General features: G+C 44.0%; 1 protein-coding gene across 1 annotated transcript in view; it reads right to left on the bottom strand.

Moving 5' to 3' along the window:
* The window catches only part of LOC134575815 (solute carrier family 2, facilitated glucose transporter member 9-like), a 44,874-nt gene extending 36,407 nt beyond the window's left edge, over positions 1-8,467 (bottom strand). Inside the window, exons 1-2 of the mRNA XM_063435239.1 lie at positions 8,397-8,467; positions 8,269-8,324 (exon numbers count right to left, since the gene is read on the bottom strand). Of these exons, the coding sequence (XP_063291309.1) occupies positions 8,269-8,310 (42 nt within the window). The 5' untranslated portion in view covers positions 8,311-8,324; positions 8,397-8,467. The remainder of the gene's footprint in view (positions 1-8,268; positions 8,325-8,396) is intronic.
* Between the last annotated feature and the right edge of the window lie 8,648 nt (positions 8,468-17,115).

Genomic DNA, 17,115 nt, shown 5'->3' with positions numbered 1-17,115 from the left:
CACCAACACTAGCACCACAGCCGCTTCACTTTATCTGTCAGAGGAGTTATTTACACATCCGTTTGAAGAAATGAGTGATGCGCAACCATTATTGCCAGAGGATGTAGATAACAGGGATATGTCTCAGTCAGGCAGCATTACACACATGGACGTACGGTGTGATGATTATGATGTTGTACCCGCTGCTGCTTCCTTTGCTGAGTTGTCAGATACAAGTAAAGCGGTTGATGATGACGATGCGTCCATGGATGTCACGTAGGTGCCTGCTCGGCAAGAAGAAGAACAGGGCGAAAGTTCAGATGGGGAGACAGAGAGGAGGAGGAGACGAGTTGGAAGCAGGGGGAGGTCGTCGCAAGGAGCTAGTGGCACAGTCAGACAGCATGCATCGGCACCCGGGGTCAGCCCGACAGCACGCCAATCAACACATGCTGTGTCCACCACCAGAAGGCTGTCATTGCAGAGCTCAGCAGTGTGGAATTTTTTTTTGTGTGTCTGCCTCTAAAAACAGCGATGCCATTTGCAACCTGTGCCAAAAGGAACTAAGTCGTGGGAAGTCCAACACCCACCAAGGTACAACTGCTTTGCGTAGGCACATGATCGCACATCACAAACGCCTATGGGATCAACACATGAGTACAAGCAGCACACAAACTCAAAGCCGCCATCCTCCTCCGGGTCCAGCATCTTCAGCCACATCAACCACTGCTGTCCTCCTTGCCCCCTCTCAACCATCCGCCACTCCATCTCTCGCCTTGAGCAGTTCCCGCTCATCTGCCCACAGTCATGTGTCTGTCAAGGACATGTTTGAGCGTAAGAAGCCAATGTCAGAAAGTCACCCCCTTGCCCAGCGTCTGACAGCTGGCTATTAGCCCACCAGCTTTTACCATACAAGCTGGTGGAGTCTGAGGCGTTCAAAAAATTTGTAGCTATTGGGACACCGCAGTGGAAGGTACCCGTACAAAATTTCTTTTCACAAAAGGCAATCCCCAACCTGTACTTGATTGTGCAAAAGGAAGTAATGGCATGTCTGGCACACAGTGTTGGGGCAAGGGTCCATCTGACCACTGATACCTGGTCTGCAAAGCATGGTCAGGGCAGGTATATCACCTACACTGCTCATTGGGTAAACCTGCTGACGGCTGACAAGCATGGAATGCATGGCTCTGCAGAGGAGTTGGTGACACCAATCCATCCTCTTCCATAACCTCCTCGGCTGAGTCCTCTTCTGCTGCTGCGTCTTGCTCCACATCAACGGTACCCCCCAGGTACTATTCCACATTCCGGATACGGCAGTGTCACGCCGTCTTGGGTTTGACTTGCTTGAAAGCAGAGAGTCACACCGGACAAGCATTCCTGTCCGCCCTGAACGCACAGGTGGAAAAGTGTCTGACTCCGCAGCAACTGGAGATCGGCAAAGTGGTTTGTGACAACGGAACAAATTTGTTGGCGGCATTGAAGTTGGGCAAGTTGACACATGTGCCGTGCATGGCACATGTGTGTAATCTGATCATACAACGCTTTGTGCATAAGTACACAGGCTTACAGGATGTCCTGAAGCAGGCCAGGAAGGTGTGTGGCCATTTCAGGCGTTCCTATGGCGCACTTTGCAGATATCCAGCGGCGAAACAACATGCCAGTGAGGCGCTTGATTTGCGACAGCCCGACATGTTGGAATTCAACACTCCTAATGTTCGACTGCCTGCTCCAACAAGAAAAAGCCGTTAATGAATATTTGTATGACCGGGGTGCTAGGACAGCCTCTAGGGAGCTGGGAATTTTTTTGCCACGTTACCGGACGCTCATGCGCAATGCCTGTAGGCACATGCGTCCTTTTGAAGAGGTGACAACGCTAGTCAGTCGCACCAAAGGCACCATCAGCGACATCATACCATTTGTTTTCTTCCTGGAGCGTGCCCTGCGAAGAGTGCTGGATCATGCCGTAGATGAGCGTGAAGAGGAAGAGTTGTGGTGACCATCACCACCAGAAACAGCCTTATCAGCATCGCTTGCTGGACCTGCGTCAACGCTGGAAGAGGATTGTGAGGAAGAGGAGTTAGAGGAGGAATGTGGCTTTGACGAGGAGGAGGAAGACCAACCACAACAGGCATCCCAGGGTGCTCGTTGTCACCTATCTGGTACCCGTGGTGTTGTACGTGGCTGGGGGGGAAGAACATACCTTCATTGAGATCACTGAGGAGGAGGAACGGGAAATGAGTAGCTCAGCATCCAACCTTGTGCAATTGGGGTCTTTCATGCTGTCATGCCTGTTGAGGGACCCTCGTATAAAAAGGCTGAAGGAGACCAACCTGTACTGGGTGTCCACGCTACTAGACCCCCGGTATAAGCAGAAAGTGGCTGAAATGTTACCAAATTACAACAAGTCGGAAAGGATGCAACATTTGCAAAATAAAATAAAAAGTATGCTTTACACAGCGTATAAGGGTGATGTCACAGCACAACGGGAATCTAACAGGGGAAGAGGTGAAAGTAATCCTCCTCGGGTTTATATAGGGGGTGTTGATTCTTCAATAGCAATCTGATGTGGTGCTGTTCTTCCTGTCTCCTGTGTGATCGCGGGCGTCGACAGGAAATGACGCGCCACGACCATTGGTGTGTGCTGGGAGATGTAGTCAATACAAACGTCCATACTGGTAATGCGGTTTAGATCGCGGCCGTCAACCGGAAGTACTAATGCCGCGAGTACTAATGTATGATGGGAAATGTAGTTCCTCCAAGTGTCCGTTTGGTATAGTCACGGCCGTCAACCGGAAACCGGAAGTGACGTGCCGCAAATGGTTGCTGGGATCTGTAGTAACCCTTACACTACCTGATCGATACAACATCATACAGTAGGTCCCCCCCTCATTATTTTTTTGGCCCCCACCCACCGCTCACGGGTGGGGGCGAGCGGGAGGACAGTAGGTCCCCCCATTGTGATTTATGGCCCCCACCCACCGCGCAGGGGTGGGGGCCAGGGGGGAGGACAGTAGGTGCCCCCCCCCCTTATCCTTATTTACTGAATATTCCCCTGTATAACAATGTTTGGCATTTAGTGAATATTCCCTATTCTGCTCTGTGTCAGTGTGTATCAGGGTCTCTGAGGACAGGTGTCAATCCATATCTGCCAAGTGACCCTATGTAGGGGGAACAGTCCCTATTCTGCTCTTTGTCAGTGTGTATCAGGGTCTCTGAGGACAGGTGTCAATCCATATCTGCCAAGTGACCCTATGTAGGGGGAACAGTCCCTATTCTGCTCTGTGTCAGTGTGTATCAGGGTCCCTGAGGGCAGTTGTCAATCCATATCTGCCAAGTGACCCTATGTAGGGGGAACAGTCCCTATTCTGCTCTGTGTCAGTGTGTATCAGGGTCTCTGAGGACAGGTGTCAAGCCATATGTCAAGGTGTCAATATGTCATATGTCAGGTGTCAATCCATATCCATTGTGATTTAGGAATGTTAGGTGATGTATGCCCTTTATGGATTAAAACCAGACTCTGCATCAACTATGTAATTTTCCATGGGAGTTTTGCCATGGATCCCCCTCCGGCATGCCACAGTCCAGGTGTTAGTCCCCTTGAAACAACTTTTCCATCACTATTGTGGCCAGAAAGAGTCCCTGTGGGTTTTAAAATTCGCCTGCCCATTGAAGTCTATGGCGGTTCGCGAACTGAAAATGTTGTTATGTTCGTGACATCACTAGATATTAGCAGTGGGATCCGTGGTTATTAAGGATCTTTATCCATTCCACTGAGCAGGGAAGAGATCACTCTCCATTGAACTTGGGGAAGATACAATCTGCCCATTGCGCTCAAATATAACAAAGGTTAGCTAGAAATATTGCATTTAATTTTTTTTTTTTAAAACTATTTAAATAAAGATTAACAGATTTTAATAAAAACAATCAAAAAAAAATATTTCAACATGACAATTGCCACAATTTATACGCAAGCAGAAATAACGGGTTTGTTTTTGTTCTTTTTTCAAGCATTCTAAGACATGGTATCCCCAGGTTATTCTATTGGCCAATGGGGTTCGTGTCAGTAATTTTTATTTATGGATGTCTCTAGATCCCGGCTTTCATTGGAATCCCTCATTCTAACCCACTATAATCTAAAAAACATTCAAAAGGGATTTTAGTGCTGTGTAATATTTAGTAAAAACAATTATATAATATTTGGCAGGAGGTAACTTGTTTAATGAAATGCTCTTTTCTCCTGCACTTGTAGTGTTTTTTACTTCCAGATTTCTCTTTTTGACACTTAGGGTTTATCTATTTAGGAACTAACTCTGGAGCAGCGATCAGGCATCTCCTAGTCAGAAATCTGGGGGGTAGCAGATTGTAGGGTCTTCAGGGCTTGGGAGTTGGGATCCATGCTCTTAAACACGTGTATAGGAGTAAGAATGGAAATTACAGTTCTGGACCTCTGATTCACTGAGATTTACTAACCTCCCATTCTATGGCCCGATGGGCAGGGTAATGGAAGAAGGAAGGCCATAAAGAGGGGCTTCTGGTTATCAGCGGGATATAACCACTAGTAAGCATTTCAGTTTGTCTCAGGAGGAGAATTATTTAATTGGATGGGACTTTTATTTATAATTATTAACAAGGGTTCCCCATCATCATCTCAGTTTATCAGTGACTTGGGTGGGTGTTTACCCCAATTCTGCGATAACACCCAAACCCATTTCCTAAGAGCTTGAATGAGTCCACCAACAGTAAATCGTTCAGTAATGTGCACACCTCCAAAATTTCTAAGGGGCAACGACGGTCACATTAATTTTAGGATGCAAGTGGGGTTGTGGCCAGGGGCGGGGCTGTTCTGAATGTGCGTTTGACCAGGGGCAGGACTGTCGTGAGAAATTTTAGATGACTTACTAATAATTTATAGAACTAAAATATAATTTATAAGAAGAACAATGTATCTCATTTGCACAGACTGATTTCTAAACACATTTATTGTAGTTTAAAGACACATTACTGGGAGTATTATTGCTGTGGAGCTCTTCTATACTCTCAGACACATTACTTGGAGTATTATTGCTGTGGAGCTCTGTTAAACACTCAGACACATTACTGGGAGTATTATTGCTGCGGAGCTCTGTTATACACTCAGACATTACTGGGAGTATTATTGCTGTGGAGCTCTGTTATACACTCACATTACTGGGAGTATTATTACTGTGGAGCTCTGTTATTCACTCAAACACACCAACAATACAGAGCTCTTAAAAAAGAGGAACATTAGGATTTGGACTCAGAATAGGGACTGTCCTTCCTGACTAGGGATTCTTGGGAAGTATGGATGTGCAGCATGTCCGAGTATCACAGAGTGGCACAGCAATAAAACCCACAGAAATGTTGGTGTGAATGATGGGTATCACACAGCTCCACAGCAGAGAGCATTTTTTTCTTTACATCTTCTAAATGACAGCTGCCATGATGCCGCTAAAATCTCTACGCTAATCCTGTATATGATCCAAACCTGCGGCACACCCGCTATACAAAGAGTCAAACTGTATTCCTATCACTATAGAGCTGGAGTAAATATTTAGATCCCAGCATCCCCTTTAGAATGGTGTTAAAAACCTATCTTTTCTCCACCACTGCAGCTATCTCCGCCTACATGGCTGAGATCACCAGTCTTGATAATATCAGCCAATCAAATGCTTTCCCATAGCAATCAGCATCTCCTCATAGAGATACATTGAATGAATGTAGAGCGTTCAGCAGGGCAGTCACCAGAAATTTTGAGGCCCTTAACTCAGCTCAGGGTCTGGGCCCTCTGGGGCCCGCCTCCAATCCCACTGGAAGACTGTGGCTGATGGGAGTTGGCGTGGCTCCCGCGGCCTGGCTTTCTTCCCTCCTGCACGGAGGGGAGGGAGCTGGGAGGAAGTGACAGCCACTTCCTCCCAGCAGTACTTTGCGGCTGTGATTTTTTTTAAAGGGGCCAGGTCGCGCTATTGCACGGCCGCAGCGCTGACCGGGCCCCTGCAGATATAGGGCCCATCGGGTGGCCCAGGGCCGCCAGGCCTGTGATAACCGTCATGGTTGTCACCCCCTGATGGCGGCCCTGGCGTTCAGCATCTACATGCAGAGGGTGGAGACACTGAATGTAGGTGCTGCACAGTGTGCAGTACTGAAATAGCAAGTACCTCTAGTGGCAACCATTAGATATGTTACTAGGCACCAAAAAAAGGCAGTGTCTACATGGAAATGCCTGCAGGGACAAGCTATAGTCACCAGAACCACTACATTAAACAGTTGTTCTGGTGACTATAGCGTCCCTTTAAATCATGGTGAGGCAATAAACACATCCTTCAGAGCTGTATTCAGTATTACTTGAATTGATCATCACAATCTACAACTTATGAGATAAGCCCTGATAATGTATTTCATGTAGGGCTTGCAAGCTAGACCTAAATTCCTTGGAGTGGACACATACTGATGGGCTGGACATGAAAAGTGTTGCACATAGGAAACTTTCGAAGAAAACATGCGTCTAAAAACTACTTGCAAAACATGCAGACCTGTAGGTTTTTTTCCCAAGCCTTCCTCTATTTCCCTGACCCAGACTAAGTCTATCCCAAAGAATAATCCAATCACAGGAGGGTAGGAAGGTGCGTGCTTGCCCAGCATGTCTGCCATTAGCTCTGCTCCCCAGTTACAAAACTGCAAAATTCTACTGAAATCAGCACTTTTGTAAACGGTCACAAATATCACAGATTCCAGCCACATAAAACCCACCAGCAAGTTGTCTGGTTGCAAAATGATACAACCGTCTCATTCATAAACCTGAGCTTTTCAATGAGCCAGTTGTCCCCAAGGGATGCATGTCCCTATAATTGACCCAAGATTCTACTCATGTGACATTGGATTACAGGCGGCGCAAGTTTCCTTTAAGCAGGACTGGAATTTTAATGCATCCTCGGAGAACACGCTAAACATAAATAATTACATGACTGTCTTAAACAGGATAAACTTCATTCATGTAAAAAAAATTAAAAAAAAAAATTATATATATATATATTTTGGTGGTTACGTAACGTTTAAAAGGTCAATCTCCTGAAAAACCAATGGAATCGGCCGGTTATTTTTCCACCTTTTATTTTTGTCCCAGCGTATCCTTCCAGTTGTTACATAAAAGAGAACACTTACCGGGTTATTCAATAAAAGAGAATGCAAAGTGAATTTCACATTTCAGGACAAAGTGGCCAAACCGAAACCACATTCACTTTGGCTACTTTAACCTTAAGTTTGAATTCTCGATTTAGTTAGTATCACTGATTGAATAAATCTGGGAGTTTTATTTGCAAGAGCAGAGCACGTGACATCAGTGGAGTTTAACTAAAAATGATATCTACAGCGCAAACGGCAGAGACGTTTTATCGGTCTCCACGGTGATTGTCCAACATTCCAAACGTTAAGTTCTATTCCATGTCTGCTAATCCAATTAAACATAGAAATAATGACTCGTGATTGGAAACTTGGCCTCTCAATGTTTTGGAGCAAAGGGTATTTAACAACAAACAAGAGTTTATTCACCAAAATGTCAATTGTTAGCAATTCCAAGTGAATTTCACATATGAAAGAAACATTTAAATACATAAAAGGAAATCAACACAGTAAAGGAGGGGACTATCTTTAAAAGAAGAAAAACTACCACAACAAGAGGACATCATTTTAAAGAAGGACAAAGGTTTAAAAATAATATCAGGAAGTATTACTTTACTGAGAGGGTAGTGGATGCATGGAATAGCCTTCCAGCTGAAGTGGTAGAGGTTAACACAGTGAGGGAGTTTAAGCCTGTGTGGGATAGGCATAAGGCTATCCCAACTATAAGATAAGGCCAGGGACTAATTAAAGTATTTAGAAAATTGGGCAGACTAGATGGGCCGCATAGTTCTCATCTGCGTCACATTCTATGTTGGAATAAGGTAGCCATAGTTGATTTAAAAAAAGAAATTCACCAATTCAGCTCTAGTCACAGCTCGACTATCATAGTCTGCACTTTGCAATGAAGTTTTCAATTCACTGCAGGTTTTTTTTTTTTTTTTTAACTAACAGATCATAAAATTGTTTAACCCCTTAAGGACCAAACTTCTGGAATAAAAGGAAATCATGACATGTGTCCTTAAGGGGTTAAAAGACTCAACAGAAACACATTGTACAAACAGAACACAAAGCTACGAGTTAATGAAAACACCAGCACCCCAATCACAGAGCAATAACTGCCAGTAAATAGCCATTCACAGACATGAAGGGACTTACCCCAGTAATCTTCTTAGCACTGCAAACTTTGCCATTCTCCATTTAGGAAGCAGGATCTTAAAAAAGACAAATATATAAATAAACAAAAACGAGCGAAGGTGAGCAAATACTGCAGATACTGTTTGCACCTTAAAAAGGGAAAAAACTATCCAGTTGGGAAAGTAACTTTCGAATGCTCTTTAGTAATCGCTGTTCATCTGAGCTGGAAGACAAGAATCACATGATTTGCCTTTTTCAAAGGGAAGAGAAATCAATTTGTCAGACTAGACTTTAACCAATGAGTGCATTATTGCAACCTATAGCATAATCGCAACGTGTAATCTTAGCATCAATAAAATATTACAAATTATTTAACACAAATTTATTTTCTAAGCTTTTGCAGGATTAGAGTAATGTAATAAAGTGTGTGGATTTAAAATTAATTCAAAGTGAAATTCAAATTTTAGAAAAGTGGAAACAAAATCGACTATCGTGATCTAAAATTTGATATTCATTTAAATTTCCAACAATTTACACCGTAATTAATAAACTATCCCCATCAGAATAATAAGTTAGTTTTAAATACAATATAACCTACGTGGTATGAGTATATGTCAGTGACAAGTGCCGGCAATGTGTGCATTTAAACAAAGTACTTTAGCCGTGCCAGGCGAAAGGACCAATTTTGCCATTTACGCCGTTGACCATGCAAGAGAAATGTCTTCACACTGAATACATTTTAAGTTGGTAAAACTCAGTTTTTTATATCACGTGGTTTTCATTGCATCTCCTATATCAAGAAAGCTTTTTTTTTTCTCCTAATTTAATTACTACAACTGAACGGATATGAATCAAAACCCTGGGGATTAAGTAATATTAATCATACGCAAAATGTGATTTCTGTTACCATATATGGTTTAAATAAATAAAAATTTATGATGGATGGTTTGAGGTTATCACATATCCGTTGGGGTTAAATAGGAAACACGCAAATGTCATATTGCCTTATTGCAGGTACTTAAGACAACAATTCATTATGTATTTTTTAACTGTTGGTAATTATTTTTTGGCTAAATAAGCAAAAATGTGCCATTTATAAGGATGTATACAACAAGGAAAACAATTGGGGGTAATGAGGGTAAGGGGATCAATGCTTATCTCGAGCTTTCAGAAACCTAAGCTCACTTGATCTACATCACTTATCTTCCTCTCTCAAGTCTCAACTTTCTCCCCTCCCAACTCTTTCCTGTTTCTCTTAACCCTTTAAGGACACATGACATGTGTGACATGTCATGATTCCCTTTTATTCCAGAAGTTTGGTCCTTAAGGGGTTAAAGTGACTTTTCAGTGCCAGGAAAACATATTCGGGGTTCGTGTAAAGTGCTTGTATTGCTCTGACGAAGACGCTGGCAATCTCATCCCCGACAGGAGTGTGAAGATTTAGTGCCAATAAACTCTGCTGAATGCCTTGTCCGCGTCCAGGGAAAGGATCAGTGAAGGCGTATGAGACCTCCCCGCCCACCATGTCAGGTCCACCGTTCTACGTGTGTTCATATAGTTGTCTCGTGGGAACAAAGCCCACTTGGTAAATATATTTAGTGAGAAGCAGATTTAAAGGACCACTCTAGGCACCCAGACCACTTCAGCTTAATGAAGTGGTTTGGGTGCCAGGTCCCTCTAGGATTAACCCTTTTTTTTTATAAACATAGCAGTTTCAGAGAATGTTCCTGGCGAACATCGCTTGTTCGCGTTTGCCACGGACGGCAAACACATGCGCTGTTCGGTCCGCCCCCTATTCGTCATCATTGAGTAAACTTTGACCCTGTACCTCACAGTCAGCAGACACATTCCAGTCAATCAGCAGCAGACCCTCCCTCCCAGACCCTCCCACCTCCTGGACAGCATCCATTTTACATTCATTGTGAAGCTGCATTCTTAGTGAGAGGAGGGACAGTGTAGCTGCTGCTGATTTGATAGGAAAATTGATAGCTAGGCTAGTGTATTCAGTGTCCACTACAGTCCTGAAGGACTCGTCTGATCTCTGCACCCCAAAAAGCCCTTTTTAGGGCTAGAACATCAGTCTGCTTTTTTTTCTGTGTAATGTAATTGCAGTCGCCTGTGTGTCAGGCTCACAGCATATAGTGCGCCCACTTGCCCAGTGCCACCACTCACTCACTGGTGTCACAATAGTTTGCATTTAAAAAAAACAAAAACTTTTTGACTGTAATATAATAGCAGTCAGTTTCCTTCACTAGTGTGCGTTTCAGGGCCTGCCCAGTGCCACCACTCACTCACTGGTGTCACAATAGCTTGCATTTAAAAAAACAAAAACTTTTTTGACTGTAATATAATAGCAGTCAGTTTCCTTCACGCGTGTGCGTTTCAGGGCCTGCCAGGGCACAGTGTCCCACCAGTGCAACTCATATCTGGTGTAACAGTAGTGTACATTTTTTTTTAAAAAAATACAATTTTGACTGTAATAGATTGAATAGCAGTTAGTTGTCTGCCAGCGTGTGTGTCAGGCTCACTGAGTATACTGTGCCCACTTGCCCAGTGCCACCACTCATATCTGGTGTCACAATAGCTTGCATTTAACAAAAAAAAAAACTTTTCGGACTGTAATATAGCAGTCAGTTTCCTTCACGTGTGTGCGTTTCAGGGCCTGCCAAGGCACAGTGTCACACCAGTGCAACTCATATCTGGTGTAACAGTAGTGTACATTTAAAAAAAAAAAAAATAGGTGGCCTGACCGCGGACGCGAATGGACGTGTGAGAGACGGGCTCCGAGTCAAACTCCCCTAATACAGCAAATAAACGAGCATTTACCGAGAGACTAACCCTCTAAACTGCAACACACACCGGAGTAAGCACCAGTCAGCATGTCGCAGCGTTCATCCGCGAAGAGGAAGGTAAAAGAAACACCTACCCTCCAGATCGCAGCTATGGCCTCAACGCAGCGCGACCTCAAAGATGGCGGCGGTAGGCCTCAATCACCGGCCTCGAGTTCCGGCAGAAGTGACCTCACCTCCATCTCACGCAGGGAAACGCCAGCCACTGAAGCCTCTATACAAAAAATGCTTAATGCCCTGCAATCATCCCTACAAGCGGATTTTGACAAATTAGCCAGAGAGATTAGAGCAGAGGTACAATCATTGGGAGAACGCACTGACTGTCTGGAGAATAAGACAGAGGAGATAATCGCAGCACACAACAATGCTGTGGCATCATTTGAAAGCGTGGATTCTAAACTGTCATATATCCTCACTAAGCTGACAGATCAAGAAGATAGGGATAGGAGGAATAATATTCGGATACGAGGGATTCCAGAAGAGGTCAGCCCTGGAGAATTAGGCACCTATGTTACTACTCTCTTTAGACCCTTATTGCCGAATATACCCGAGTCAAATCTGCTGCTGGACAGAACACATCGCTTGCCCAGACCTCGACACTTGCCAGCTTCCACACCCCGCGACACCATCACAAGGGTGCATTATTATACCACCAAAGAATCGATAATGCTGGCCTCCAGGAAGAATCCTACTCTCCCTGAAGCTTTCCACAAGATTCAACTTTATACAGACCTATCAGCAAACACCCTAGCTGCAAGAAGGTCCCTCACGCCCATCACTCGAGCGCTGAGAGCAGCGGAGATTCCATATAAGTGGGGATTCCCGACACGTCTCATTGTGAAGAAAGATGGAGCAGAAACACACATCCTTACAACGGCAGATGGACATCGCGCCCTAGCAGAATGGAACATACCGATACCAGAAGACCCGAGAGCACCGACAGGAAGCCAGTTAGCAGCTAAAACACCCCAGAAAATAAACCCAGGATGGGAGAAACACAGATTACCTAATTGACTTTGAGGGTTCATAGTTACACAAAGCCCTTTAGCTTGAACCTTTGGCCGTGCAACATAGAGATCGGTGGCCTCGGAGGTTGACAATAAAGGTGGTAATGTATTTACTGTGCATGCTGTAATAGCCAGAATGATACTAGGAGCCCAGATAGAGGTGGGATATATGATCCATATGCGATATTGAAGCAATTGCGAAATCACCCAAGCGGTGGCTTTAATGGGAATGTTTAATGTTTAAAGCTTATCTATTAAATTTACACTAAGGAAAAAAAAAAAAAAAAAAAAAAAAAAAAAATTCGAACTAATTCGTTAAACCCATCTGTCTACCACCTTAGTAGATCACCACCACTGCAAATTAGCACTTCAAAAGTTATACTAGTTCAGGTACCTAACTGACCGTAGTAATGTATGAAGCAAAGGATAGTCTCTCTTTATGCAACTTGGGGAGTCTATACCCCCACTGTGGGCCTCAACGCCCAGGTAATCGAGTTTTTTTTTAGAGGTCCCACTCTGGAGACCTTACCTATGTATATGGTCGGCGCAAGCCGAAATTATTTTCAGCCTCTCCTTAGAGGCTTACTGTTTAATGTATATAGTTTGTTTCTAGTTCCTTGTTTTCCCTCCTTCCCCCCTCCATTTCTCTCAGGACCACAATCCCAGAATCAGAACATCCTCCAGAACGCACATATGAAAATGAAGAAACTACACTGCGAAAGCGATACTCGTAACTACAGACAGACCGCAAATCTAAGACAACGAACCATAGCAGGAAGTTCTTGGGCCTACATCACTGGTTTCAATAAACCCGTATCCTCTATGACGCCGAAAAATTCTACTGCGTCCCAACACAGACACCATGGCGCTTAACATCCTCTCCTTAAACACCAAAGGGTTGAATACACCCCATAAACGAAGATTAGCTCTTGCGGAAGCGAGAAAACAGAACGCCCATATTGCATTCTACCAAGAGACTCACTTTCAAACAAACAAGAAACCAAAATTTATTTCCAAATACTTCCCCTTGGGATTCCATAGCACATACAAAGCAAAAAAAAGGGGAGTGTCAATTTTAATAAGCAAGACGGTGTCCTTTCAACTAATCAAACTAATCAAAGACAAAGAAGGCAGATATCTTCTTATACAATGCATTATAAACAACATTCAAATGACTTTAGTTAACGTATACGGCCCTCACAATGACCAACACGCATTTCTAGATAAAATCTTCACCATCACCGAGGCACACAAATATGGAGATATCATCATAGGGGGAGACACTAACTGTCTACTAGACCCCACCTTAGACACTACATCCACAGACACAGTAGACTCACGAACTAATAAGACAAGACTAAGGTCCGCATCACTGATAGACCAGACACTCACAAACCATGGCATCCTAGATGTGTGGAGAACACTAAACCCATCAGCTAGAGATTATACGTTCCACTCAGCAAGTCACATGTCATACTCTCGTATAGATAGATTCTTTCTACCGACCACATTACTGTCAAAAGTAGCTACGACTAGCATTGGAGATATAACGTGGTCTGACCACGCTCCCATTACCCTAGCAATCTTGACACAACACCCTACCCAGGGCAATAGAACATGGCGCCTCAACGACACTTTGCTTACAGACCACAATTTAGTAGCACAAATCCAAGAAGAACTACAAACCTACTTTGAAATAAATAACGATGGAGAAGTCGGGGTCGAAAGCCTGTGGCAAGCACATAAAGCCGTTCTTAGAGGCCAATTCATCAAACACTCAAGCTACAACAAGAAACAAAGACTCTTGTTATATACAAATATACTCACAGAACTCCATAACCTAACACGCACAAACAAACATACCCCATCCTACGAAACAACCTCGAAGATCCTACAATTACAAACACAACTGAACGACCTAGAAACAGCCAAGACCACTTTCTACCTCACGAGAATGAAACACAAATTTTTTAAAGAAGGCAACAGAGCTGGGAAGATTTTGGCTGCACAACTCAAGACTAGAATGGCAGCCACAAGAATAGCCTATCTTCAATCAACTAGCGGTCACAAAATAACGAACCCACAGAACATAGTGGATGAATTTAGCAACTACTATAGCAAGCTGTACAATCTAGGCACAGAAGATCCCTCTTCCCAACCTAGGAAAGAAGACATTGATGAATTTTTACGAGATGTCGACTTACCCCAGATAACAAGAGAAGAATGCCTGAGCCTAACCAAGCCCTTCACAGTAGATGAAACTCTTCGCACCATAGCTCAACTCCCAAAGCACAAATCACCAGGGCCAGATGGTTTCTCAAACATGTACTACCGCACCTTTGGTCACATCCTAGCTCCATATATGACTAAACTATACAACCATTGCTTTTGCACGGGCAAGATGCCAGCTGATATGCTCCAAGCGCATATATCGACACTCCCGAAACCAGGAAAATCCCCCACCCAATGCTCTAACTTCCGGCCTATTTCTCTGCTTAATTGTGATACGAAGATCTACGCGAAACTCTTAGCTAACAGAATAGCGCCAATCCTCCCCAGAATTGTACACACAGACCAATCAGGTTTTATTCGAGGCCGTCAGGGCTGCGACAATACAAGGAAGATAATAAACATTCTGTCACACATGGAATCACACAATACCGAAGGCCTACTATTGGCGTTAGACGCCGAGAAGGCCTTCGACCGTCTGAATTGGTCCTATATGACAACTGTCCTAGAAAAGTACGACTTCCCCCAAGAATTCATACAAGGTGTAATGGCACTCTATGGCTCACCATCCGCTCAAGTTTCAAACGGGGGGTTTATATCCACCCCTTTCAACCTTACCAATGGCACACGGCAAGGTTGCCCGCTATCACCACTATTGTTTATTTTATCTCTAGAACCCCTGGCACATAAAATCAGAGAAGATCCGCTGATCGAAGGCATCCAGATTCACAAGCATAACTACCGCTTAGCAATGTTTGCGGATGACATCTTTCTATCCCTCAGTCAACCAGAATCCTCGTTACCTAGACTCATGAGTCTGTTACACAAATACGGCTTAGTCTCGTTCTATAAATTAAACACAGCAAAAACACAAGCATTACCGATTAACATACCAATACACCGCCTACAAGCTCTACAGTCCGCTTACCAATACGAATGGAGGCGGGAATATGTCACCTACTTGGGAATCAAATTGGCACTCCATGCCCAGAAAATGATCTCACTGAACTATACACCGCTGATCAATATGTGCATCTCGAGTTTCCAAGCATGGAAGGCAGTCCACATCTCTTGGTTAGGTAGAATACAAACCATTAAGATGATGATACTACCGAAAATACTCTACGTATTCAGGATGTTACAGATACAAGTCCCACTAATGTGGTTTAGGAATTTGCAAAGTACGCTGAACAGATTCATTTGGTGCAAATCGAAACCGCGCTTGCCACTATCCCTTCTGCAAACGACTCCCAGGGAAGGAGGGGTGGGTTTACCCAAGTTGCTCACATACTATAGAGCAGCCATACTGGAATCAGCAGTCCGGCTCCATGCACAGCAAAACACATACCAATGGGTGGATATGGAAAGTGAGAGGATGTACCCACACTCTCCAAAAAATCTTCTATGGACCCCCAAGCCATATCGCCCACAGGGAATTTCACTATACCCCACAACTGCACTGACAGTGAGAGTCTGGGACCTGATCCACAGAGACTCAACTGAACTCAACCACTTCGATTCTCGCGCTCCCCTATTGGCGTTGAAGGCAATTTCTCCCTGGCTGTCGCTGAAGCTTTGGTCTGAAAAGGGCATACAATCTATTGGTGACCTATGCGAGAAGGCCCAAATATTACCATTCTCAGACCTCCAAGAGAAATATAAAATCCCGAACTCCTTTATCTTCTCATATCTACAATTGAAGAGTATAATTAACACTAAAGTAGAGTTCCCACACACAGGGCTTCACTCTAGTCAGATATGTAAGGCGAACCTTATTACCAGATGCCAAAAGAACCCGATAAAACCAAAAACCTTATCAATTTGCTACCGAACGCTGCTAGATTGCCGTTCACCGCAACTCTTCAAATATACTTCCCAATGGGAAAGGGAGGGCATCCCTAAGCTTCCAGATGACCAATGGCTCAAATCGCTAGATGCCTTGAGAGGTATAACAACCTGCTTCACACACATTGAAGCTCACAAGAAAATCGTGTACCGATGGTACCTCACTCCACAACGTTTGCACAAGATCTACCCAACAATCGGAGCTAATTGCTGGAGATGCCAGAAAGCCTTAGGACATATGACCCACATATGGTGGGAGTGCGAGTTGATTAAGCCGTTATGGACACATGTCGAAACCCTGATAACTTTAGGCATCGGGAGATGCCCTACTCTCACCCCCAAAACCGGTTTGCTGCTCCTATTCTCAGATGAATGGCCAAGAAACTCCAAACAAGTGGCTACTATAGTTATTTTAGCAGCTAGAAACCTTCTGGCACTCAATTGGAAATCCACATACTGTCCGACAAACAAAGAGCTAACACGGAAAGTACACCAATACTATAGGTATGAAATACTCTCCTCGGAGTCCTATCTTAGAACTGCAAGACTAGAATCCATGTGGAAACCATGGTTGATAGCTACACACATGACCAATTGCGAGACGAAGACAAGACCGAAAGATCCAAAAAACGCTCTGCAAGATACTTTGAGGCACTTTGGAACATCTCGGTAAAACCGTTGAAAGACATACAAAGCGAACATACGAATCTGATGTCTCCAACTTCAAACCATATATATATATCCAATACACCAACATGTACCTCCGGGTCAACTCACGACGACGCCGACAAATTATGAATTGTGGTCCTTCTCTCCTTCTCCCCTTCTCCCCCCCCCCCCCCCCTCTATCCCGATTGACAAATGGACTCCTTAGTCCTATATCAGAGACAGAGGCGACTAACTGGTAATTGTAATTCAAATTCAGGCTTGAATTGAGA

Source organism: Pelobates fuscus, chromosome 10, assembly GCF_036172605.1.
Source record: "Pelobates fuscus isolate aPelFus1 chromosome 10, aPelFus1.pri, whole genome shotgun sequence".
Classification (NCBI taxonomy): domain Eukaryota; kingdom Metazoa; phylum Chordata; class Amphibia; order Anura; family Pelobatidae; genus Pelobates; species Pelobates fuscus.
Note: the sequence above shows the minus strand (reverse complement) of the source record. Positions and strands in the feature narration are given on the sequence as shown.